General features: G+C 45.3%; 2 protein-coding genes across 2 annotated transcripts in view; both read left to right on the top strand.

Moving 5' to 3' along the window:
• The first annotated feature begins 179 nt into the window (after positions 1–179).
• Positions 180–18,557, top strand: LOC114632914 (short transient receptor potential channel 2-like). The gene is made up of 10 exons (XM_028781514.1): positions 180–485; positions 4,856–5,030; positions 7,386–7,527; positions 9,763–9,918; positions 11,504–11,682; positions 13,348–13,433; positions 13,618–13,790; positions 15,330–15,405; positions 16,219–16,349; positions 16,823–18,557. The coding sequence occupies exons 2-10, from the start codon at positions 4,986–4,988 to the stop codon at positions 17,053–17,055; spliced, it is 1,221 nt and encodes a 406-aa protein (XP_028637347.1). The 5' UTR covers positions 180–485; positions 4,856–4,985; the 3' UTR covers positions 17,056–18,557.
• The window catches only part of LOC114632912 (short transient receptor potential channel 2), a 10,326-nt gene continuing 2,518 nt past the window's right edge, over positions 17,972–25,779 (top strand). Inside the window, exons 1-9 of the mRNA XM_028781513.1 lie at positions 17,972–17,986; positions 18,658–19,377; positions 21,030–21,242; positions 22,125–22,289; positions 22,758–22,932; positions 23,527–23,727; positions 24,168–24,330; positions 24,774–24,866; positions 25,503–25,695. Of these exons, the coding sequence (XP_028637346.1) occupies positions 17,972–17,986; positions 18,658–19,377; positions 21,030–21,242; positions 22,125–22,289; positions 22,758–22,932; positions 23,527–23,727; positions 24,168–24,330; positions 24,774–24,866; positions 25,503–25,695 (1,938 nt within the window). The remainder of the gene's footprint in view (positions 17,987–18,657; positions 19,378–21,029; positions 21,243–22,124; positions 22,290–22,757; positions 22,933–23,526; positions 23,728–24,167; positions 24,331–24,773; positions 24,867–25,502; positions 25,696–25,779) is intronic.

Genomic DNA, 25,779 nt, shown 5'->3' with positions numbered 1-25,779 from the left:
AAGCTTCAGCAGGAGAACGTTCTCAGAAAACGAAAAGTTGTTCTTGTACTATTTGTGAACATTTCACCAGTCCTCACTGTGGAAAGGAAAAGAGAGAGTCCCTGAGTGCGCAAATTTCGCGACGCTCCCTCGCTTAGGACACGAGCAGAGACGCGTGTGCATTAAGAACTACATTTCCCATGCTGCACAGAGTCCGACCCGGAAATTTAAATCCCACTCGCTAAGGGCGGACTTAAGAGTGTAAAAATATATATAAAAACACAAACACGCGGGGTTTTGTTATTTTGTTTTTAGATGTAGTAACTGCTGTATTTCATCAGTGGAAGTCATCTTCCAGAAGCAGTGGCTTCTTTAGGACTCAAAACCCCGTTCCTGGGCTACAGTAGAAAGGCTTGGGGCCAGAAGGCGGAGGTCACGGAATTGGCGGGAAAATAAGATCGGAGCCCGGGAGCTGAGGCTACCACAACTTAAGTTTACGGACACCGGTGAGAAGGGTTGCGATTTGTCATCTGGAGAGGAGTAGCCGAAAGGGGGGAGGATGGCCAACAAGAAAATGAACAGAGCACCCAATTCCGGGGTCTTAAGCCTCAGAGAGACTAAGAGCTGAAGAACCGATTGGGACCTCAATGAGTAGCAGATAATTGCTAATCATCTATGTGTTTCTTCCTTTTACGTTAGATATGTGAGTAAGAATGAGCCAAAGAAAAACCCTGTTCTCCAGGAGCTCACAATCTGGTCAAGGGATAACCATATAGTTTGTTACTGAGAAGGCACTTGTTAAATACTAAGTGAGAATTGACAGAATGGAGCTGTTACTTTGAACTGATTAAGGTGTGTGTGTGTGTGTGTGTGTGTGTGTGTGTGTGTGTGTGTGTGTGTGTGTGTGACATTTTAAAGAGAATAAGTATTCCAAGCAGGGGCAATAGCATGAGAAGATAGGAAGAAAACTTAAATGATGAATAGATTAGAAAGCCATTGTGGGGGCTGGAGAGATGGCTCAGCGGTTAAGAGCACTGACTGCTCTTCCAGAGGTCCTGAGTTCAAATCCCAGCAACCACATGGTGGCTCACAACCATCCGTAATGAGATTGGATGCCCTCTTCTGGTGTGTCTGAAGACAGCTACAGTGTACTCATAAAATAAATAAATAAATAAATCTTTAAAAAAAAAAAAAAAGAAAGCCATTGTGGCTAGAGATGCATTAGGATTCATGGATTTACATGAGTAGGATATTGAAAAAAAAGTCAGCTCTGATGGTATATGTTATGCTTGAGGCCGAGGCAAAATTACTTGATCAAGACAACCCTGGCATGAGCACAATGCCTGAGATCCCAACATTTGGGAGGCAGAGGGATCTGGAGTTCAAGGTTGGGCTAAACAACATAGTAAGACCTTCATCTCAAAAATCATTTTGGGGGGCCAGCAAGAGTGTTGGAACTTGTTGGAGCTGGAGATATGGCTCAAAGATTAAGAGGACCTTTTCAGAAGATCAAGGTTTAGTTCCCAGCACCCTCATGACAGTTTGCAATCATTTGTTTAACTCCGTTTCCAGGAGATCGGATACTCTCTTCTGGCTTCCTCCAGCACTAGGCACACATGTAGTACATATAGATACATGCAGGCAAAATACTCTTACGTATAAAATATAAATTCTCTGGGGGGAAGAAAAGATGGCTCAATGGAAAAAGGCGTGCTGCCAAGCCTAGTGGCCTGCATCCCATCTCCTGGACCCATATGGTAAAGTTTTAAAAAATAAATTTAATAAAAAATATTGAGTAGCTTGGATTGCACTGCAGATACAAGGTCAGCCAGGAATATGTAGCAAGATCATGTCTTTAAGTCGGGCGGTGGTGGCGCACGCCTTTAATCCCAGCATTTGGGAGGTAGAGGCAGGCGGATTTCTGAGTTCAAGGCCACCCTGATCTACAGAGTGAGTTCCAGGATAGCCAGGACTACACAGAGAAACCCTGTCTTAAAAAACCAAAAAAAAAAAAATCATGTCTTTAAAAGAAAAAAATTGAGAGACCCTTACCGAAAGACATTCAGATATCGTTAAAACATTTGTTACTAAAGAATAATTGAACCTGAATGATGAATACATAAAATTTCATTTACTTTCTTGTATTTTGCATATATTTAAATTTTTAGCCTAGGCTAAGCTTGGTGGTGCATTCCTTTAATCCCTGCACGTGATAGATAGAGATGAACTAGTCTCTGAGTTTAGATGCCAGCCTGGTTTACAAAGTAAGTTCCAGGACAGTCAGGGCTGCTCTACAGGGAAACCCTGCCTTGAAAAGCCAAAAACTAATAAATAAAATTTTAGTCTGGAGAGCTGATTAAGTGAGTAAAGTTATGTTTTGTGTGTACTGAACCTGAGTTCAGATCCCCAGCACCCACATAAAAATTCCAGGAGGCTGGTTGTGGTGGTGAAACCCTTTAATCCGTGCATCCTGGAGGCAGAGGCCAACCTGGTCTGCATACCAAGGTCTAGGCTTACCAAGACAGTATTTAAATTAAATTAAAAAAAAAAAAAGGCAGCAGCTTGTTGGTGTCTATAACCTCAACACTGGGAAGTAGAGAGAGGAGGGTCCTGGGGATTTATTGGCAAACCCTCCTAGCCAATCTTTGAGCTAGGCTAAGTGAGAGTCAAAAGCTCCTGTCTCAAAAAAGTAAAGGGGAGAATGATAGAGGACACCTGACACCACAGGCCTTGAGAATACATACATCTGTGTGCACTCATAAAACATTTCTGAGCTTTGTATGGCAGCTCACACTTCTAATCACAACACTTGGGAAATAGAAGCAGAGTTTCTGAGTTCAAGATCAGCCTGAGCCACATAGTAAGTTCTATACTCACCTGGGCTACAAAGTGAGACTGTATCTCAAACCAAAACAAACAACAACAACAAAAAAGCAAACCAAAAATGTTTAGCAAAAGACCAACTACAATGCCCAGATGAAAATATGTGCTTATTTATTTATGAATAGGTTCTTGCTATGTTGCCCAGGCTGGCCCTGTAAGGATATTTTTTTTATTCTCCTGTAGTAATTGTCGTCTCTGAGGCTTACTGCCTCCCTCTGCTAACCTAGGCCTTGTCCTAGAAGCTTCTAGCGTCTGTACAGTCTTATCTGGGTCTACAATATTTTCAGCCTCTGATATTTACTGTTGAATAAGCTCATCCTTTCTAGTTCTTTCTGAACTCTGGCTGGCTGGTTCATCTCAGCTGCTCTGGCTCAAACTCCTCCCCAGACTGACTGATTCAATTTGGCTTCTTTCCACTTCTCACTGAATTGACCTGCTTGGCCTCAAACTAACTCTAGCAATCTGTTATTTTCTGGCTTGTCATTCCCTAGCGTTGTCCTTCAATCTGTCTGTAAAACTCTGTCAATAAAACAGCCTCCTCCCTCCCTCCCCTTGCACTGTTCCCTCTTAAGTAGCGACTCTTTCCTCTCTGTTCTCGTGAGAGCTGAGCATATCCTATTCTGTCAAATCTTTCTCTGATTCGTTACTTTGTCTGCCTCTAAATAAGATATCACTTTCAAACATGGGTGCTTCCTTCTACAAACTAACTTTACCTTCATTGTTTGTATTAAAGCTAACGGCTGAGCCACACCACAACTAGAAACTGTTTTTCCTTTCCAGTAAATGACACAATCTCAGGGTTCACAGTGTGATCAGTGCAATCAAATATCCTACAATATGCCCCAAAAATTCACCTCACCCTCCCCCATAGCTGGGATAATGGGTGCATGATGCTATACCTGGCTCCTGTGAGCTTTATTTATTTATTTATTTATTTATTTATTTGGTGTACAGTTGGTGTTTGGCTGTGTGAGGGTGTCAAATCCTCTGAAACTCGAGTTATAGACAGCTGCTATGTGGGTGCTAGGATTTGAACTCAGGTCCTCTGTAAGAGCAGCCAGGAACCATGTAAAGACAAAATAACTTAGAAAAATACCCATCTCTCAGACCCAAGAATATTTTATTTTGAATAATGGTCTGCTTATGTAACCCCAGGCTATCCTTGAACCTGCTATGTAGCACAGGCTAGCCTTAAAGTCTCTGTCCTCTTGCTTTAGCCTCCCAAAAGCTGGGATCATAGGCATAGGACACCATACCCACCTTGGAGGAATGAAAGCCAATTTAGGAAGATTAATTGAAAAGACAAAGCAGAGTTATATAATGTATTTAGTTGTACATTTATTATGTCCCAAGGCCGTAGAGATGGATGACTTACGGCACCATTCACGTTCTTGGGAGCCACTTAAATATAAATCCAACATTACTGTAATAATAGTTTGTTGGTTTGTTTTAATTTGCTGCTCTGTTTCCCTGAAGCTGTCTCACAGTTGGGGGGGAGGGGGGAATGTCTGTAGGTGATTCGGATCTGCTCCCTGCATGCCCTGATGGCCCTGAGAAGTGAGGCAACTGCTGTAAGTAAATAATTCTTTTTTTTTTTTTTGAGACAGGGTTTCTCTGTGTAGCCCTGGCTGTCCTGGAACTCACTCTGTAGACCAGGCTGGCCTCGAACTCAGAAATCCACCTGCCTCTGCCTCCCAAGTGCTGGAATTAAAGGCGTGCGCCACCACCACCCGGCTCAGTAAATAATTCTTGTTTTCAAAGAAACAAGAGTGAGTCCAGGGATAGCAGTTTACGCCTTTAATCCCAGCATTTGGAGGCCAGAGGCATTCGGATCTCTTTGAGTTTAAGGCCAGCCTATTCTACAGAGTGAATTCCAGGACAAAGAAACCCTTTCTCAAAAAAAAAAAAAAAAAAAAAAAAAAGAAAAAGAAAAGAAAAAGAGAAAGGAGAGAAAAGTAGCTTATTTTCTTTTTTCTTTCTTTTTTTTTTCCAGGAGTAATGTAAGGATTCTTGTTCTCCCAAAAGCTACCAAGAGCAAAACATAGACAGTGCCACCGTGGTTACAGAAGACATCCTGGGAGGAAGCATATCTGCCTCACACTTAAGGAAGCTGGTGGCCTCCGATGGCTCCTGTGAAGATCAGTCATGTGGTGTCATTTTCCTCTCAGGTATATTAGTCTCTCTCCACAATCGCTCTACTCTTGGTGGTTAAAGGAAATGGATAAATACAGGAGACTTGCTTTGTAACTAGCTGACGAAGCCCTGGGCCTATCTATACCACAGTCCCTAGGTGGCAGTTTGGTCATTCTGCTATTGAAATTAATCAAGAATACTCAAGGCCATGCTTGACCTATGAGGACCACCATCAAATATGCTCACTTTCTGAATGTCTGCAGCCTCCATCTTTGCTAGATCCCAGGCTTTGGGCCCAATGCCAGTCTCATGGGAGATTGTTAGAGACTCCCACCAGTCATTTGTTTCATCCATTGTCCCCCTCTTTCCTTCCATTGCACTGATCTTTTTTGATGGGTGCCATTGACATTTGAGTGTCTAAGTGTATTTTACAGCAGTACCATTGTCATGGTAGAATATTAAGCATCCCTAACGGCAATATTACTGCGTGGTGGTTATGACGGTCAAAAGTATCCCCACACGGGGCTCCAGAGATGGCGCAGTGGTTAGAGCACTTGCTGTCTTGCAGAAGACGTAATTTCAATTCTTAGCACCTATGCAGTGGCTCACAACCATACCTAACTCCAGTTCCAGGGAATCCAACAGCCATGTAAGTAGTGAACATGCATGTATCCTGGCAAAACAGTCATACACATAAAATAAAAGTAAATAAGTAATATTTTTTAAATCCCTGCACATTTCAGAGAGCTTCCTTGGATGGTGCTTAGGAACTACTATATTAAACCACAAAATTAACTAAAAAGTATTTTCACCCTCCTTACCTGCAAGTCAGTTTGAACTCTCCTCAGTGTCCTTCTTCTCCTCTTTTTATTTTTTTTTTGAGTTTTTTTTCCCTTGTTTTTTATTTTTTTTTGGAGACTCGCAACATATCCCTGACAGGTGCCACACTCTATATATACCAGAATGGCCTCTAACTCAAAAAGATGTACCTGCCTTTGCTCCTGAGTATTGTTTGCTTTTGTAGGTTTGTTTGTTTGTTTGTTTGTTTGTTTGAGAGAAGATCTTGGCCTGTAGCCCAGGCTGGCCTTGAATTCACCTGTGTTTCCTTGGTTGGCCTCCAACTCTCAAATCATCCTGATTTAGCCTTCTGGGTGCTGGAATTATATGTACTGCCATACCCACCTTCAAGTGTTTGGTCATAGATTCTTCTAGAACTCTGTAAAGACTGTTCTAGAAGCTGAAGAGAAGGATAAAGGCATGTCTGTAACCTCCCTCCCCAACCCATATTTTAGAGCTTTACTTTTATTTTATGAGAAAAACATTGACACACATGTGAAATTAACTTTTAAAAAGAAAGATTTTATTGCTGAAACAAACTGAAAAAGTACAATCTTTTGTTGGTTGTAGTGGTACACATCTATAATTCTAACTCTTGGGAGGAGTTTATTATGTCTGAAGCTAGCCTGGGCTATATAAACAAAAAATCTTATTTTATAGAATTATTTTGGAGGTAAATAAATGTCTGTGTAAAGGTCTTATGAATAAAGAACTATTACTATAGCATAGTATTAAAAGCTCTGATTTTAGAAATTTGGGATTGGCCGGGCAGTGGTGGCGCACGCCTTTAATCCCAGCACTTGGGAGGCAGAGGCATGCTAATTTCTGAGTTCGAGGCCAGCCTGGTCTACAGAGTGAGTTCCAGGATAGCCAGGGCTATACAGAGAAACCCTGTCTTGGAAAACAAAAACAAAAAAACCAAAACACAAAATAAATAAATAAATAAATAAATAAATCACAAAAAAAAATATAGAAACTTGGGATTGTGTTTTGCTCTGTAATTTAGCTTGAAGGTTTTGGGTTTTTTTGGGTTTTTTGGTTTTGGTTTTTTTTTTTTGTTTTTTGTTTTTTTTTTTTTTTTGGCTTTTTCGAGACAGGGTTTCTCTGTGTAGCCCGGGCTGTCCTGGAACTCACTCTGTAGACCAGGCTAGCCTCGAACTCTCGAACTCAGAAATCCGCCTGCCTCTGCCTCCCAAGTGCTGGGATTAAAGGCGTGCACCACCACTGCCCGGCATTAGCTTGAAGTTCTGAGTCGGTTTTGAAGCTCCCCCAGCCCTGCCTCCCATGCTTCAGTTTATCTTATTAAGCAGAAGTAGTGATAAGAACCCAAGAGTCCTTAAGGAGGATTAAATGAGGTAGTCCAATAAATAAGTTAGAGGTGATTGCCTGTGGGTCAGGCTGCCTGAGTTCCTGTGGATGCTCCTGGTGCTTTCTGTCATGTGGAGGGGCCTCAGCAGGTCTGGAATTGTAGACATCTCTTATTCTTAGGTGTCATATTTTCCCTTGTGAGCTCAGAAACCCTCCTGATTTCCCTCTTCCTCTCTCTGATATAGGATCCCAAATATCCTGTGGAGAACTTGCTGAACCCGGACAGTCATAGGGGACCTTGGCTCAGCTGCCCTCAGGACAAGACAAGGCAACTGAAAGTGGAGTTTCAGCTGGAGAGGGCAGTGCCCATAAGCTACATTGATGTTGGTGAGTGAATTTTCAGGGCTTTTGGGACCTCTGAGGAATGAGATGACCCTTCCCACTCCCCTCTGCTATCTCAGTTCATTCTGGCTGAATGGCCTTCTGTAATAAACCCTGCCTAGGTGTGAGGGGAATATGATCCTTGCCCTTGGGGAAGGTTTGGTGTTGAAGAACCCCAGCGTCTTCATTCATAGAGAATACAATATGGAGCAGAGGCTATAGCTCAGTCGGTAAAGTACATGAGGACTTGGTTTGAGTCCCCAGAACCTACATTCAAAGCTATGCGTGGGCATGGGAGACTGCTCAGTAGGAAAAGCTCTTGCCATACAAGTGTAAGGATCTGAGTTCGAGTTCCCAGAATCCATGAGAACCAGATGGGATAATCCACATCAGTAACCCAGTGCCTCTATGGAAGACAGGAGGGTCACAGACAAGCTAGTGTGACTAACACAACACACACACACACACACACACACACAGAGTATGGTGGCATACTTCCTATAATCCCAGCTCTTGGGGGTAGAGATGAACTTCTACCTGGAGATCACTGATAGGAGATCACTGCATAGTTGAATGTCAACTTGACACAAGCTGCAGTCATCTGAGTGGAGGGAGCCTCAATTAAGAAAATGCCTCCAGTTCAAGGCCAGCTTGGTCTACAGAGTTAGTTCCAAAAGAGCCAGGGCTACATAAAGTAACCCTTTCTCAAAAACCAAACAAAAGAACAAAAAAAAATAAGTGAAAGAAAGAAAGAAAGAAAGAGAGAGAGAGAGAGAGAAAGAAAGGAAGGAAGGAAGGAAGGAAGGAAGGAAGGAAGGAAGGAAGGAAGGAAGGATGAAAGAAAGGAAGAAAGAAAGAAAATGTTTCCGTAAGATTGGGCTGTAGACAAGACTGTAGACCATTTTCTTTCTTTCTTTTTTTTTTTTTTTTTTAAATATTATTACCTGGGCGGTGGTGGCGCACGCCTTTAATCCCAGCACTTGGGAGGCAGACGCAGGTGGATTTCTGAGTTCGAGGCCAGCCTGCTCTACAGAGTGAGTTCCAGGACAGCCAAGGCAATACAGAGAAACCCTGTTTCAAAAAGCCAAAAAAAAAATAAAAGAAAAAAAAAGAAAGTGTAAGCCAAAGAAACTCTTTCCACCCCTACTTTGCTTTGGTCACAGTGGCCTCCTTGGCAAGCTCCAGGCCAGTAAAAGACTGTTTTTAAAAGACTAGGTGAGGGTATTGGCGAGAGGGCTGAGTGGCTGCTCTTCTCGAAGACATAGGTTCAATTCTTAGTACCCTCATGGTGACTAACAAACATCTGTAAGTTCAAATCCAGGAGATCTGACTCCTTCTTCTGGTGTCTGAGGACACCAGGCACACAAGTGGTACACAGATATGTATGCAGTAAATACACATATAATAAAACAATTAAAAAGATGGACAGCACCTGAAGAACACCAGCGGAAGCTGTCTTCTTGCTTCCGTGTATTGGCAGCAAGCACACATATATGCATCCACTAAAGAGAGAGTTATGCTGTGAACTCCCTAGCTTCCATTTGTACAGACTGGATAAAGCCTTAGGGTGCTGACATAATAATAGATACCAAATATATGTAAAATATCTTTAGAGAAGTATAAGGTATTATATATCATATACTACATATGATATATAATATATGCATGTTTTATATAATTGTATAATTAATTATGTATAAATATAATGAATGTATGAATATATTTATTATTTTTATTTATAATATAAATAAATGTGTTTATATTATACAATATATACATTCTATACATATATTATATATAATTATATAAATAATACCTTATACATCTCTGAAGTCGGGGGAATGAAGGTGAAATGTGCATTGGCATTTATAGATTACAAAAGTTGATGCCAGGTATGATGGTACATCACTTTAATTCAAGCACTTGAGAGACAAGCAGTCACATCTCTTGTGAGTTTGAGGAGCAGCCTGGTCTACATAAGTGAACTCCAGGCCAGCCAAGGCTATATAGGAAGGCTGTCTTAACAGAAACAAACAAACAAACAAGTTGGCTTTAGAATTCTTCAGACTAAAGAATGGTTAGAGGCCACTGTCTTGGCTTTCTTGGGACAGAAAGATGTTGGTTCCCTTCCAGAGAGCAGTGCCTCCCAGGGCAGGTTTCAGGCTGAGATGGAGTGTCCCCTTCCCACCCCATGCTGTCACCTACAATCATCCTCATCCATATGCCGCTTTTTGTCCTCAGGTAACTGTGGCTGTGCTTTCCTACAGATTGACGTGGGTCGTTCTTCCTGGCCCCTGGACAGACCTTTCGTCACCCTGCTCCCTGCCACCATGCTAATGTCCCTCGCTGACTCAAAGGAGGGGAAGAACCGCTCAGGGGTCCGAATGTTTAAAGATGGTAAAGAGGGCCAAAGCAGAAAGGCAGGTGCAGTGTAGAGGCAGGTATTAGTGCTGCTGGGTACAGACTGTGGGAGGGGCCTGTGCAAGCCTTAGCTGCATCTGTTAGGAAAACAGGGTAAGCTAATGTTTGTGTGAGTTCTGCCTGGAGACAATGTTGGGGGTATTTATGAGTATGATTTATGTATTTACCTGTGACTCATTAGTGTCTGAGTCATCGTGTTTCAGAGTTTTGGTTATTGTACAGCCCAGGCTAGCCTTAACTACTTCCTGTTCTAGCCTCTCAGGTGCTAGAATTTCAGGCGTATACTACTGAACCCATTTCAATATATATATATATTTTTTTTTTTTTTTTTGGTTTGGTTTTTCGAGACAGGGTTTCTCTGTGTAGCCCTGGCTGTCCTGGAACTCACTCTGTAGACCAGGCTAGCCTCGAACTCTCGAACTCAGAAATCCGCCTGCCTCTGCCTTCCAAGTGCTGGGATTAAAGGCGTGTGCCACCACCGCTCGGTTCAATATATGTTTTTATTTGAATAATTGTGTTTAATTTCTAGCATGACAAAAAAGAAAAAAAGTATAGAATAAATTTTGCTGGCTATATTTATATAATATATAGTTTTTCTTAAATTCTGCTTATGTAAATCTGTGTTCACTGGGCACTGTAACAGATGCATAAGATATGATTCCTGGACTCTCAGGAATACAGTCTGTCATCTGTTTAAATTGGACATTTTTGTCTTGTAGAGTAAGAGTGAGATTTTGGAGAGGCTTTTGAGGTATAGGGAATGATACACGGATTGGATTATGTGAGGAATCAAAAATGTGAAGTTTGGGGGGCTGGAGAGATGGCTCAGTGGTTAAGAGCACTGTCTGTTCTTCCAGAGTTCCTTAGTTCAATTTCCAATAACCACATGGTGGCTCACAACCATCATTAGTGAGATCTGGTGCCCTCTTCTGGCCTGCAGGCATACATGCCGGCAGAACACTGTACATACTAAATAAATAAATCTTTTTATTTTTATTTTTTTTAAAGTTAGGTTTGTGGTATTGGTGTTTGATACTGTGGAGGCAGCATAGAGTAGGTAGGGGTGTGTGGGAGGTTGCAGCCTCGTATTCAGGAAGATGGAGACTGGTGTAGAACTATGATTGAGGAGTGGTTAGAAGACAAGGAACTAGGCTGAAAGGGCCCTGCCTCACCTGTCTTCCAAACCTTTCCCTGAGCAACACAGCCTGAAGAACACATACTGGTGATCTCCATTCTTCCTCTTGTTGGCATTTACTACGTGTAGGCCTTGTCTTTCCTTTCTTCCGATGTGGTCAGTCTCCTTTCCTGCCTTCTCTGTTACTCGAGTCCATGCTTGCATACACACGTGTATTTATGTAAATTTGAGAGGGGCATGTATATATACTTGTACCTGAGGAGGCCAGAAGAGGGTGTGGGATCCCTGGGACTAGAATTACAGGTAAACCACATGACAGGGGTGCTAAGAACTGAACTCTGGTCTTCTATAAGAATAGCAAGTGCTCTTAACTACTGAGCCATCTCTCCAGCCCTTCCTTTTTCTCTGATTTTTTTTTTTCTTCAGATGATTTCCTCACTCCAGCCTCAGGAGAATCATGGGATCGGCTTCGACTGACCTGCTCCCAGCCTTTCACACGCCATCAGTCCTTTGGCCTAGCCTTCCTACGAGTGCGGTCCTCTCTGGACTCTCTGGCTGACCCTATAACAGATCCCTCAGCCCCTGGGAGCTCTGGGCTTAGCCAGGTATGTTCAGTGGTGGGGAGAGGATTTACTTTTCTCTAACTTTTCAGTTCCTAGTTAGAACCTGATACTTGATTAAAGAAAAGTAAACAGAGAGAAAGAGAATATAAGGTTTCCTGTGTGTGAACTAACGACATGACTGATCCATGGTGTGGTTAAGTGAACAGGTTTTATTGTAGATATGAGAAAGAGAACAGCCAGAGCCACTCAGAAGTATCCAGAAGGGAAAGTAGACTGGACAGAGCCAGTAGACTTGACCTGGCCAGGGCTATCTGAGAGACAGAGAGAGACAGAGACAAAGACAGAGACACTATAGCAAGGGATAGCAAATAGAGCATAGTGAGAGAAACATGGGCACAGGAGAGAGAGGGAGAGAGAGTAGCCATAGCAAGACCAGAGAGTTTAGGGGAGGAGAGGAGAGAAGGGCAGGATGCTAGCTAGCATGGACTGTGACATATGTAACAGGTACTCCTGATACTGATGTAGCATAAAGGCCATCGTGTACCTTGGTATGCTAATATGCACCACAGACAGCCATTTGTCCTTTCTGCCAGTGATAAGAGAAATAATCCCTTTTGATAGAGGGATCCTACCCCTCTACCAAAGTTTTACAAGTTCCTGAGCCAGAAATCCTCCTAGAGTCCAGGTTGAGCCCATTTCTGGATATTTGGACTGCCTTTTGAAGTTTGCAAAATTGGAGTCCGCTTTGGACCTAAACACCCTGGTTTTGTGGAATAAATTCCTCTCTTTTCTTTTACAGAGCAGAGATGTGAATGAGCCTTGAATACAGTCTACACAAAGCTGTTGGGCCATTTGTTCTTTAGCTATGCTGAAATTGTTTTTGGATCTCAACTTAACCTCATATGTTATTTCTGGGTTTGCAAGGAGTTCTCTCTTGAAAGCCCCAAGGCAGCCCCACTGCCTTGCAAAGCCCTTAATCTGAGCACTTGGGAGGCAGAAGCAGGTGGATCTCTTGTGAGTTTTTGTTTTGAGACAGGGTTTCTCTATAGGCCCTTGCTGTCTCTGTAGACCAGGCTGATCTTGAACTCAGAGGTTAAAGGTGTGAGCCATCACTGCCTGGCACTGGAATAATATTTTAGTTTTTTGGTTTTTGTTTTGTCTGTTTTTGTGTTTGGGTAATTTGAGTTTTTTGTTTGTTTTTCGAAGCAGCGTTTCTGTGTCCTGGAACTCATGCTGTAGAGCAAGTTGTCCTCAAACTCACAGAAATCCGTCTGCCTCTGCCTCCCAGGTGCTGGGATTAAAGGCATGAGGCAACACTGTCAGGTGGAATAATGGCTTTTTAAATGTCCAGATTAAAGTATATTTTATTTTTTTGAGACAAGACCTTGCTCTGTAGCTCGTCTTAAACTTTTGATAATATACACTATACAAGTTCTTTTTTTTGTATAAAGTATGACATAGATATATATTTTAAAAGTTTACAAGAGACAAACTCAAAAGTTTGCATATTCCATTAGTCCCCATGGGCCGGTTTCACCCAATAGTGTGGATTCTTTTAGTCCCAGAGCCCTTCTGATCATGACGAAACCCTGAACATAAAAAATCTCAGCATTATAGATTGCTCACTGCAGGTATAGTCAAATTTGTTCCTAGGCAGCAGTGTCCTCTGCTGGTGAGTCTGGGTATTCTTCTCCATTTTCTCCTCAGAACTCTTCTGATGTGCTGGAGTCTGATCCTAGCCCCTGGCTGGCTAATCCTTCTATCCGGAGGACATTCTTCCCAGATCCTCAGACGTATGTACCTGCTGTTGATATTTCTCCTGTAAGGAAAAGACCATAGGCACAAAAACCTATCCCGTGGTCCCCTGGTTAATCACTTAAGGTCTAAACATGTCAGAATAGCAAACTGTGTTTCTTGGTTCAAGTAAGTAGAATAATGTCTGTATTCTGAGTGAAACCAAATACTCTTTCTCTGCAGGAGCACCAAGGAAATTTCAGAGCTCAAGGGAATGTTGAAGCAATTGCAGCCAGGGCCTCTGGGGCGGGCAGCCCGCATGGTGCTTTCTGCTGCCTGTAAGGCACCTCCAACCAGTGTCGTAAGCCCAAACAACAGCCATGGAGAACCAGGTCCCAGTCATCCAGAGAGTGCAGGTGAGGCCCCATGATATGCCCTTACTGTGCCTAGCATTTCCTTCTTTCCTGACTCTACCACAGTGTACTGGAGTAGCTCACTGCCTTCAAGGGAAAGGGAGAAAACTGTCATGGAAAAGAGAAATTAAATCTTACATAATAACTAAAAGAACACTGGCCTAGGAATCAGGAATCTTTGTCTTTGCCTCAGTTTCCTCATGTTTATAGGAAAAGGGTTAAACCAAATAAACCCAAGCCAGGTGCAATATTAGCATTCTGTGATCATCTCAGAAGGGCAATTATGGTGAATTCCTCAATCCCAATACTTGGGAAGTGGAGGAAGCAGAAGGGTCAATAGCAAGATCATTCTCAGCTACATAGAGAGCTGCAGGCCCGCTTGAGTAACACAAGACCCAGTCTCGAAAGAAAAGAAATGTCTGTGGTCACCTAGGGCTCTCCTGGAGAGGGCGCTATTCCAGCTCATTCCAGGAGGTTGGAAAGTCCTCATCTCAGAGTGTGGCAGCTATTTCATTGATGACAAACACAAGGGAAGGACAGGGCCAGCCAGAAGTCACAGCCTTTTTACCCCCGAGATAAGATTTCTCATCACTTAGCTCTTGGCTGGTCCAGAACTCACAGGGACGCCCTTGCCTCTGCCTCCCCCGTGCTGGTTTACAGGCATATGTCACCACATTCTAGCTTTTTGCAGCCCACTCACAGATACTACCATTTGTTAGATACCCTCCTCCACTCAGAGGGGCTCTCAGTACAAGCAGGCAGTAGGTAATGGGGGTCTGAGGCTGTAAAAGTCTATAATTTTTTAAGAAGAGACTGAAACCAAGCATTTGAGAATTTGGGGATATCTACTATTGATAAGGTACTGAGATTCTGTAAGCACTTTGAAATACGTTCAGGGCTGCACCAAGTGTTTCTGAATAGAATTACTTGGAAACAAACAAACAAAAAAACAACACAAAATTCTGAATAAAATTACTTGGAAACGGAAAAGAAAACAAAAACAAAAAACAAGTGTTTCTGAAATTCCAAATAAATGAGTAAATTTAACTTACTTATGTTAACATTCACTTGACAGATATTTCTATGTGCTAGCCTCGTATAGTGCCAGAAATATCTATAATAAATAAAATAACAGAGCTCATATCTTAATAAAGAAACGCTGTCTGTGTCAAACAAGGAAACCTAAAGCTAAACTATGATAAATACTTTGAAGGAAAAGATCATAGAATGACAAGGTTTCAGTCAGAGAATCCAGGGAAAGGCCTGTAGGAATAAGTATTTCATCTCAGATGAAATGCAAATTTGAACGAGAAAAAAAATTAAGATAGAATATCTCAAAAGAAAAGTTAAAATGTGGAGGTCTTTTGTAAATAGCTACACTGTTTGTTTGATTTTCTTTTTCAAGAAAATGTCTCACTATTCATCCCAAATTGACCTTGAACCTGCTGCCCTCCAGCCTCAGCTGCCTTAGTGCTGTACCTACAGGTGTGTGCCACCATGTCTAGGGTGACAAGAAATTACTAACCAGCATTTCTAATGCAGAGCCCAGAGCAGAAGAACCAAACAGGAAGAATGATGCAAGCAGAAGGAAGAGGAGGAAAGTGCGGGAGCAAAGGAGGTAGGCAGAGTCATCCCCCACCTGCTGCTCTCTCTCCTAAAACCTTCCCTGTTCATCAGACTTGAAGACAGGCAAAAACTGGCCCTATAGTGAACCAGAATCAGAAGATATGCACACTGCATGTGATCAAAATGTAAATCTTATATCTCAGGCCTGTAATCCTAGCATTCAGGAAGCTTGCACGTTTGACTATTTCTAGGACTGCTGGACTACTGGGATGTACAGCAAGTTTCAGGCCAGCCTGAAATCAGTGGTTGCTGGTGTCTGTGGGGACAGACAGACAAATGTGGAGTGACTAACATGCATTTGGAGTTACTTTGGGGGTTGATAAAAAAAAGTCCTAGAAATACTCTTAGTTACTCAGCTTGGAAGTATCTTTAATCCATATTTCCAAAGACTAATTTTATGGTATGTATGTAATATCTCAATTTTAACATTAAAAAAAAAAATGCCCGGCATGGTGGGATTTGACTTTAACCCCAGGAGTTGAAAGGCAGAAACAGTCAGAACTTGAGTTCTGGGAAAGCCTGGTCAACCTAGCTTTGTATGGCAAGTTCTAGGCTATACAGGGCTACATAGTAAGACCCTACCTCAAAATTAACTAATTTTTAAAAACTGAGGCCAGTGATAGAATCTCTGTTGTCAAATGCTTAAAGGTTAACTGCCTTCCTCCAAGTCTGTCATACAAATGGGAAAGCAAGAACTCTGAGTTACTGTTTTCACTCCCTTCTCCATGCTTCTCATGTGGATTCTATACCTTCAGCCTTTGTAGTCTCTCCCAGATAGCTGGCCTTAAACTGTTCTTTCCCACAGACTGTTGTCCAACTCAAGTTCTCAGCCAAATAGGAGGGGGACAGGAAGGACAAGGCAAAGACAGCACCAACCTCAGACCAGAAGTGATGATGGTGGTATGCAGGCTACTGGACAGTGTCCCATTTGTGCAGGTGAGCTGCCTCGATTACCATGGGAGGTGGATGTCATTCTAGACAATTAGTGGGCTCCAAATACAATAGGAGATCCTGTCTCAAATAATCAGTTGGAGAAGCAAGAAGATACGCAGTATCAGCCTCTGGTCTCTATAAGTGCATACATATGGTACACACCTACCAATCAGTTGTGTTACACACACACACACACACACACACACACACACACACACGAGAGTTTTGATTTGTCCAAGCCTGGTAGCAGTGTTCTTTATGCTCATAGCTGACCTTTCCCAGTAAACTCAATGTTCTGTAAGGACATCCATATCCCTCTGCACCTAGTAAATGTCTGATGAATGTTTGACAGACATATGATAGTGTCTCTCTCTCAGCAAGCAGTTGCACCGTGGCAGCAGATACTCCCTTCAGCATCTGGGGATGGCAGCTTGCCTGGGAGCAGGCCCAGTTTAATTGTCTCCTTTTCTTCTTAGGTTCCTTCAGTATTGAGACTCTTCCTCGGCATGCTGCCACTTGTGGAGAGAGCTCCCCACCCCAGCCAGCTTCTCCTGCCTCCTTGTCTTCCTCGGAGTCTGTGCTATGGGTGTCCTCCCCAGAGAGCTCGCCACCGCCTTCCTGGGTCCAGTGTCCTATTTGTGAATTACAGTTCTCGGCAACAGAAATAGAAGAACATGCCAGCGTGTGTGGGGAAGTTTTTCCAGCCTAAGCAGTGACATTCTGTTGACCCTTTATGTTGGAGCCTGGGGAATGGATCCCTTGTGGCTCAGAAGGGTTGATTCCCCTCCCTTCAGCTATTACCTCAGGACTCTGCCTGCCTGAAAACACTTTGGACCCAGCTTGCTCCTCATTCCCGTTGTCAAGGCTTTGTCACTATGGTACCCAATTCTCATAGGGATATTTTCCCCTTAGAATTTCTTTGGTAGAAATTGATGAACTCTCCAAGGCCTTAAGACACTATCTAGAATGTGTTTCCTAATGCCCATTTTCCTGAAAGAAAAACTGAGGCTCGATCAGAGGGAAAATACTGGCTGGAAATTAAAAAGTCCTATGATATTCTAGGAAGATGATGAATGAGTCTTGAGCCTGAAACTGATACCGAGTTCCATATGACCTTGACCTTCTGTGTCCTTCATGGGTGTCTGTCCCAGGTATAATCAGATGACTGCTCTGAAACTTTACACTTTACTTATCATGGGTGTGAACTGGATCTTCAGTAACAAGAAAACCCTTCATCTTCCTGCTCATAAGGTTCTTAAAGGAACCAGAGAGATTGCTTTCTAAGGAATAAATGGTTCTAGGTGTGGCTGTAAGGATTTGAGCAAATGTCATTCCAACTATTTGAGATAGTTGAACCACAGAGTCTCCCCTGGAGCTGTGGCAGTCCAATTCTGCTTTGAAGAATTATCCACGCTTCCCTTTTCCCCAGGAGAGTTCATCCTGTGACACTAACACACGTTCCCCTTTTCCCCAAGGTACAGGGCAGGGAGAGAGCAGCTGGTCCTGATGAAGGGAGGGCTCAGGGTTGGGCTTTGAGTGGAAATAAAGGAGGATGCTAGGCACAGTCAAGGGAGAGGCAGAGCTGAGTTCAAGCCTTCAGCCTCTGCCCACAGGTGGGTGCAGCCATGGATCCCCTATCGGTAAGAGACCCTTGCTTCCCTCCCCTCCTCATGCCAGTCCCCAGGGATGCAGGGACAGCAGGACAAGTATGGGATGCTGCTGGTGGTAGGAGAGCCCTTGGATCCCTGATCCAGGGCCTAGAAGAGAAGAGCAAAGGGCTGGGCCTTGTTAGAAGAACAGGACCAAACAGTACCAAGAAGAGATGCTCTCCTAAGTAGAAGGCAGAGTGAGAGCGTGTGGTGGAAGGGGAACATCTTAAGGTCCTGCTAGAGTCCTCTTCATAGAGAAAGGGTTTGGGGAAAGCCCAGCTTGAAGACCCTCCATGTAGGCATGTCTGGACTTGTCCTTCAGAGAGATGAACAGATAGAAGATGAAGTCAGCAAGCTGGGAACTGGATTCTTGCCAGATTCTGTGTGCTTGGGTAGAGGTTAGGTGCCTAGTGTGGCCCCGACCACCAACTTTAATCACTTCTTCAGGGAACTAACACTGGGCCCTGTTGTGTAGAATTTCTATGAGAATGGAAGTGAACTGAGTAAACACTACACTAGCTTTTCCTACAAGAATCCATGTAATAAAATGGTGAACAATACAGTATGTTGCCCATCTGTGTTTGGGATGAGGAAGACATAATAGCTGATTACAGAAGGTAATCTTGGGAACTCAAGAGTGCTGTCCTCTCTCCTTCACCCAGCCACAGCCCAACTGGACTGAGATTGTGAACAAAAAGCTCAAATTCCCCCCAACACTCCTGCGAGCTATCCAGGAGGGCCAGCTGGGTCTTGTGCAACAACTGCTGGAATCGGGCTCCGATGCCTCGGGTGCTGGGCCAGGTGGTCCTCTGCGGAATGTGGAAGAGTCTGAGGACCGCTCCTGGAGGGAAGCCCTCAATCTGGCCATCCGCCTGGGCCACGAAGTCATCACTGATGTTCTGCTGGCCAATGTCAAGTTTGACTTCCGGCAGATCCACGAAGCCTTGCTAGTGGCCGTGGACACAAACCAGCCAGCGGTAGTGCGTCGCCTGCTAGCTAGGCTGGAGCGGGAAAAAGGTCGAAAAGTAGACACCAAGTCTTTCTCTCTAGCCTTCTTTGACTCATCAATTGATGGCTCCCGCTTTGCCCCTGGTGTCACTCCACTCACACTGGCCTGCCAGAAGGACCTGTATGAGATTGCCCAGCTGCTTATGGACCAGGGCCACACGATTGCTCGGCCCCACCCAGTTTCCTGTGCCTGCCTCGAGTGCAGCAATGCCCGCAGATACGACCTGCTGAAGTTCTCACTATCCCGAATCAACACCTACAGAGGCATCGCAAGCCGGGCTCACCTTTCACTGGCCAGTGAGGATGCCATGCTGGCCGCCTTTCAGCTGAGTCGGGAGCTCAGGCGCCTTGCACGAAAGGAGCCTGAGTTTAAGGTTTGTTTCCCCCACCCTTAACTCCATCCCGCCCTCAGTGCCCGGTGTCTGCTGTTGTACTGGGACAGGACTGGGCTTTGTGGTGGGTGTTCTAGAAAGTTTGAGAAGTGGGAAATAGCAAATGAATGAGGCCTCATGTTTTAAGAGCTACAATTTCATCTGGAACAGGCTTTCATTCTAATGACAGCCACTTATGTGAGGAGTACAGTGTTTACCTTAGGGTACTCTAGATCCACCTAAGGGAAGAGAAGAATAGAAAGCAGCTGAACAGACTTAGACGTGACATTCAATAAAGTGTGTCCCTTAGGGATGCCCAGTGTATGTTCACTTGGAGCACTGTGTGTTGGGGCTCTCAAGCTTGTGATCATGGATGGAAAAGGGGGACAAGATGCTCCCAGGACTTTATTCAGTGTCTCTGGGGATGGTCCTCTTGCAAAGTTCAGAATACAGGAAAAGAGAGCTACCTGGCCTTTGTTTCAGGAAGGTTCTTAAGGGGAGAGGCGTTTAAGCTTGGCTGTGGAAGAGGCTGGTTAGAGAAGACAAGCAGAGAAGGTGGTTGGAATAGGGCTGAAGACCTAGCAGAAGGTATATAACGGTAGAGTGCCTGTGCATGACCAGACCTTGATCCCCAGAACTACATGTGCTGGGTCACACCTGTAATCCCAGCACCTGGGTGGTAGAGACAGAATGATCAGAGTTCAAGACCATCTTTGGCAAGTTTTAGGCCAGCCTGGAATACATGAGACCTTACCTCAACAACCCTACCCCCCAAAAAGTATGAGGACCTAGCATGGACCAAAGATACATGGAGTACCTGGCCAAGGCCTGGCATTGTACCACTTCTGTTTGTCCATTGCTGAGTCCTTGGCATTCCCTGTGTGCCAAGCCAGACTATGTCTCCATCATCAAGACTGCCATTAGGTAGGGAACCTACGAGGGTCTTAGGAAAGCCTAGGATAAGATGAGGCTAGAGAGCCAGGAGAATAGAAAGGTTCCCACCAGGAAGGAGCAGTGCTCTCAAAGGGCTTTCCCATCTCACAGCAGCTTATGGAGTGGGCAGGGCAGGAATTCTCATCCGTACATTATAGGCAGAGAGAAAACGCTCCAAATAAAACAGGATAGGGTGGAAAATATGTAGCCAAGAACTCCGCACATCTCCTTAAACTGCCGGTACTGGTTCCATATAAGGGTGGGAAAAGTAAACAAAATGAGCACAAGTCTGCTGCTGCTGCTGCTGCTGCTGCTGCTGCTGCACAAGCCTGATGACCTGAGCTTGATCCTCAGAACCCAAATAAAAATGGAAAGAGAACCAATTCTACATAATTGTCCCGACCTTCGCATGTGAGCTATGGTCGGGACATACCTGCGCACACATCACACACAATAACAATGTTTAAAGAAAGTATGGGTAGTTGGAGTTGTAGTGGGACAGGAATCAGGAATTAGAAGAGGAAAAGAGGAGGCAAACATAGTAGGTTTGAGATGCAGCGTCTTAGTGATACGGTGGGGATAGCATCAGGTAAGTGAAGGTGACACAGGACTGATAAAGTAGCATGAAATGGGCCCAGTGATGTCAGAGCTGACCCTGGCCCACGGTTCAGGGGAGGGGCAGGGACAGATTGGTCCAATGGCACACAACACTTTTCTTACAGCCGCAGTACATCGCCCTGGAGTCTCTTTGCCAGGACTATGGGTTCGAGTTGCTGGGCATGTGCCGGAATCAGAGTGAGGTTACTGCAGTGCTTAATGACCTGGGGGAGGATAGTGAAACTGAGCCTGAGGCTGAGGGCCTGGGCCAGGCCTTTGAGGAGGGCATCCCCAACCTGGCAAGACTGCGGTTGGCTGTCAACTACAACCAGAAACAGGTCAGCTGGGCCCTACTGCCTGCCCTCCCTCACCCTGGTCGCTTGTCCTGTCTCCTCTAAGGCATGTCCCGAGTCAGCCTTATCTCGGGACTTTCTCTATCCTTGGGACCTTCTGAGACCTTGATTTTGAGTACCCTTCCATATGCCTTAACAAGAGAGGAGGTTTCCCATCCTCTCCGGGTTATCTTCAATCCTAGCACTAACAATCCTTGGAAAGCTAGTCACCACCAGGATCTCATGTTCAGGTCTCCACAGACTTAGCTTTGCCTCTAGCCTAATGAGTAACTGTGGCCCAGACTTCTGCTGTTAAACTACAACGCCTCAGTCTATATGGTCGGGGGTTAAATGCCTGGTGATTTTTTTTCTTTCCTGTCTCATTTGAATCCTTACTCAACAGCCAAGCTAAAGACAAGATCCCTGTCCAGCCCCCCACAGCCCCTGTCTTTTCACTCTCACCCCCATGCAGATAGCCTGACCCACAAAGCACCTTACCAAAGCTCTCCTGCGTGCCATCTCCATTGACCTGGCACTCATGACAGGAGACCCATATTCCATACCCCTTCCCTCCTCAAGATCCTTCGTCCAGACTTCTATATACCTACCGAGGCAGGGAACACTGAGAATTCTGAGGGTAGAACACTGAGGGTAGAACTGAGACCCCAAGTTCTACCCACTCCTGCCCGATTTCAAGAATGTGGGATGTGAAGAGTCTTGGGATTCATGCTGAGGCCTACTGAAATAGCTTGCCCATGGTCACATGGCAAGGAAAGCCCCTCTCTTCTGGATGGGCTGGCATGGAGACAAAAGGCTGCTTCATCCTCTGTGGTAGGAAGGAGGGCTCTGCCGGGTGGCCATCTCCTCTCACAGTGCAACTCTGCTTAGTTTGTAGCACACCCCATCTGCCAGCAAGTTCTGTCTTCCATCTGGTGTGGGAACCTGGCTGGCTGGCGAGGAAGCACCACCATCTGGAAGCTCTTTGTCACCTTCCTCATCTTCCTCACCATGCCTTTCCTCTGCATCGGCTACTGGCTGGCACCCAAGTCCCGGGTACTAAGAATAAGATGACGGATACCTTGGTTTGTGATTTGGAAGCAAGCTCCCCACTGGGAGTGTAGGGGTGGATTGGAGGCAGGGACGGGCATTACAAAAACTGCCAGAGTGTGGCAAGAGGAGGAGTGGGGAGGGCCATGCAGGCTCCTGACTGGGTGACCCAGAGGAGCAGGTTTAATACTAATGGTGATGATCTTACCTTTCAAGTTGGTTGAACATGAAATTTTCCTGTGAGATACTTCCCCCGCCCCAAAAAAGATGGGAGTATGCAATAATACCTCACATGGTTGTGAAGGAGAGAACCAAATAGAGAAGGCTTGGTGTATACTACGTTCTTCTTAGTGCATGCCTAGATGAGTGGGTGAACATGAAAGTGCAGACACCCATGGGAGCTGAGGTCTAGAGGGCTATAAGAACAAGCAACAACAGGCCTCTGTCAGCCGTGCTTTACCCTCTCCCCCGAAGCTGGGCCGCCTGCTGAAGATCCCAGTGCTAAAGTTCCTGCTGCATTCTGCCTCCTATCTGTGGTTCCTTATCTTCTTGCTGGGAGAGTCTCTGGTCATGGAGACTCAGCTGAGCACCTTCAAAGGCCGCAGCCAGAGTGTCTGGGAGACTTCACTTCATATGGTTTGGGTCACAGGTGTGTATGAGAAGAGCCCTTTACTTGTGGCTAGCTACCAAGATTCTCGTGGCTAGGTCTGCCACTGGGCCCCACTAAAAATTGCCCACATTGAGGAGGCTGATCATTTAGACACCCTGAAAATCAAGAGCTTAAACCAGAGCTGGGTCCTATGGTACCCAACTGTAATCCCAACACTCAGGAAGCTAAGGCAAAAGGTTAGTACATTCAAAGCCAACCAGGGCTGCATAGCAAGACTGTCTCAAACAGGTGAGTGGTTTAGACAGCTCAGTGAACAAAAGCACTTGATGCCAAGCCTGACAGCCTGAGTTCAATACCTTAGATGAACTTTATGGAAAGAGAACCAACTCCCACAAGCTGTCCTCTGACCTCTGGTCATGTGTGATGGCAATGCATGCAAGTGCCCGTGCATTCATGCACAAGGAGGGGGTTCTTATTTTTCTAGAAGGTCACTTTGCACTTGGATGGATTAAATCAGCTCCCCACTCCCACAAAAGCTCTGCCATTGCAGCCTGGCTATGTCCTAGGAGGAGGAAGGGAACTTGGCTTCCTCCTCTCCTAGCCCTTCTTGGAGACCCTCCTCTCCCCTTCCAGGCTTCCTGTGGTTTGAGTGTAAGGAGGTGTGGATCGAGGGCTTGCGAAGCTACCTCCTGGACTGGTGGAACTTCCTGGATGTGGTCATCCTCTCCCTGTACTTGGCATCGTTTGCACTGCGCCTCCTCCTGGCTGGGCTTGCCTACATGCACTGTCGTGATGCCTCGGACAGCACCACCTGCCGCTATTTCACCACAGCTGGTGAGGAGCCTGTCCTCATCACCGCCTTTCCCTTTGCTGTGATAAAATGCCCAGCAAAGCAGCTTCAGATAGGAAGCGTTTATTTAGGTTTGTTGTTTGAAGAGACGTAGTACCTCCTGGTGAGGAAGATGTGGTGGGTGCAGAGGCAGCTGGTCACAGTATATCCATAGTCATTAAGCAGAGAGATGAACACGTGCTCAGGGTTTCTCTGTCTCTTTAGTATAGTCAGTCCAGGAGCCCAGTCACATTCAGGGTGGGTCTAACCTCCTGAGTAAAACTTCTCTGGAAACACCTTGACAGATATATCTAGATGTGTTTCCTAAGTGATTATAAATCAGTCCTGCTGATAATGAAGACTAGATCGCAGCCCCTCCAGCCCAGCCGTGAGTCCCAGGGTGAGTCTTTCCTGCCTCTCAATCACCGCCCCATCTATGCCGCAGAGCGAAGTGAGTGGCGCACAGAGGACCCGCAGTTCCTGGCGGAGGTGCTCTTCGCTGTCACCAGCATGCTCAGCTTCACCCGACTGGCGTATATCCTGCCGGCTCACGAATCGCTGGGCACTCTGCAGATCTCCATTGGCAAGATGATTGACGACATGATCCGGTGTGTACTCTCCCTGCCTGTGGCGACTCCTCCTCTATCTTCTGAAATCCTCAGCTCTGTGGGGCACAGGTGTTCTTGACCTGTGTGCCTCCCACAGGACTGAGCTCCAGCGGTCTCAGAACCCTGGGGTCTAGAGGCACAATCTGGAAATCTAAATGTGTGTTTCTCAGCAGGGAGGTTTACAGTTCCCAACCCAGCCACAATTACAAACCTCCTACAGCAGAAACAGCCCTTGGTGGGTGCCTCTGATCCCAATTTTGGGACAACTCTATGCCTCATTTTTTTCCTCTTCTAGAAATTAAAGGCAATAATAATAATAATAATAATAAAATAAGCCAAGAGCCAGAAAGGCCATCACCTCCCCTTCCCCAATTCCTTTTCCCAGAGCCTGCCTTGTAGGGTGGAGACACGCTCTGACCTTTCCACATCCTTCTCCCTGCCAGGTTCATGTTCATCCTCATGATCATCCTGACTGCCTTCCTCTGTGGCCTCAACAACATCTATGTGCCCTACCAGGAATCGGAAAAGCTAGGCAAGTAAGCCGAGGCTGGCTGCCATGGGAGAGTCTTGCTTTATTCTATAAGGCCCTTATCTGTGTGGTCTGTAACAGCCTCTCACAAGCCTTTCTCTCTCCTTACCATCCCACCCTCACTCCTAACCCCTCCCCAGAACATTCAGGCCTCAGGACAGGATCCTGTTTGTCTTGTATATCATGGCGTGCTTGCCCCACTGTGTTCAGTAAATATTGATTGACCAAAAGAATAGGGGGTGGGGGGCTGGAGGATGCTGAGCTGCTAAGAGTCATACTGCTCTTGCACAGGACTCAGGTCTGGTTTCCAGCACCCAAACGGTGGCTCACAGCCATCTGTGACTCCAATTCCAGGGCATCCAATGCTTCCTCCTACCTCTCCAGACTTCTGCACGCACATGGTGCTCACCCACACTCAGGACACACACCTATACACAAGTAAAATAAGTTTTCAGATAAATAATCAAGGTTGGTACTAAGAAACTCAAGTGTCTATATTCACAAAGATGGCGCAAAAGGTGTCATGGACATAGAACATCTTTCTCTGTATCTTCGGAGGAGGGGAGTTTGTCTGGGTAGAACCCAGGCTTCTCTCCCAATCCGGTCCCTGTTTTCCTCTCCTTTGTTTGGCCTGCCATGCCAGTTTCAATGAAACGTTCCAGTTTCTCTTCTGGACCATGTTCGGCATGGAAGAGCACTCAGTGGTGGACATGCCTCAGTTTCTGGTGCCTGAGTTCGTGGGCCGGGCCATGTACGGCATCTTTACCATCGTCATGGTCATTGTGCTACTCAACATGCTTATTGCCATGATCACCAACTCCTTCCAGAAGATCGAGGTGCGTAACCCAAGCCAGGCTAGATGGGGAGGGACGGGGTGCAAAGACCCCCGGGGGATGGGGAGGGACGGGGTGCAAAGACCC

The sequence above is a fragment of the Grammomys surdaster genome, unplaced genomic scaffold, assembly GCF_004785775.1.
Source record: "Grammomys surdaster isolate TR1022 unplaced genomic scaffold, NIH_TR_1.0 458, whole genome shotgun sequence".
NCBI classification, from domain to species: domain Eukaryota; kingdom Metazoa; phylum Chordata; class Mammalia; order Rodentia; family Muridae; genus Grammomys; species Grammomys surdaster.
The sequence above is the reverse complement of the archived record's forward strand: the minus strand, read 5'-3'. Positions and strand labels throughout refer to the sequence as shown.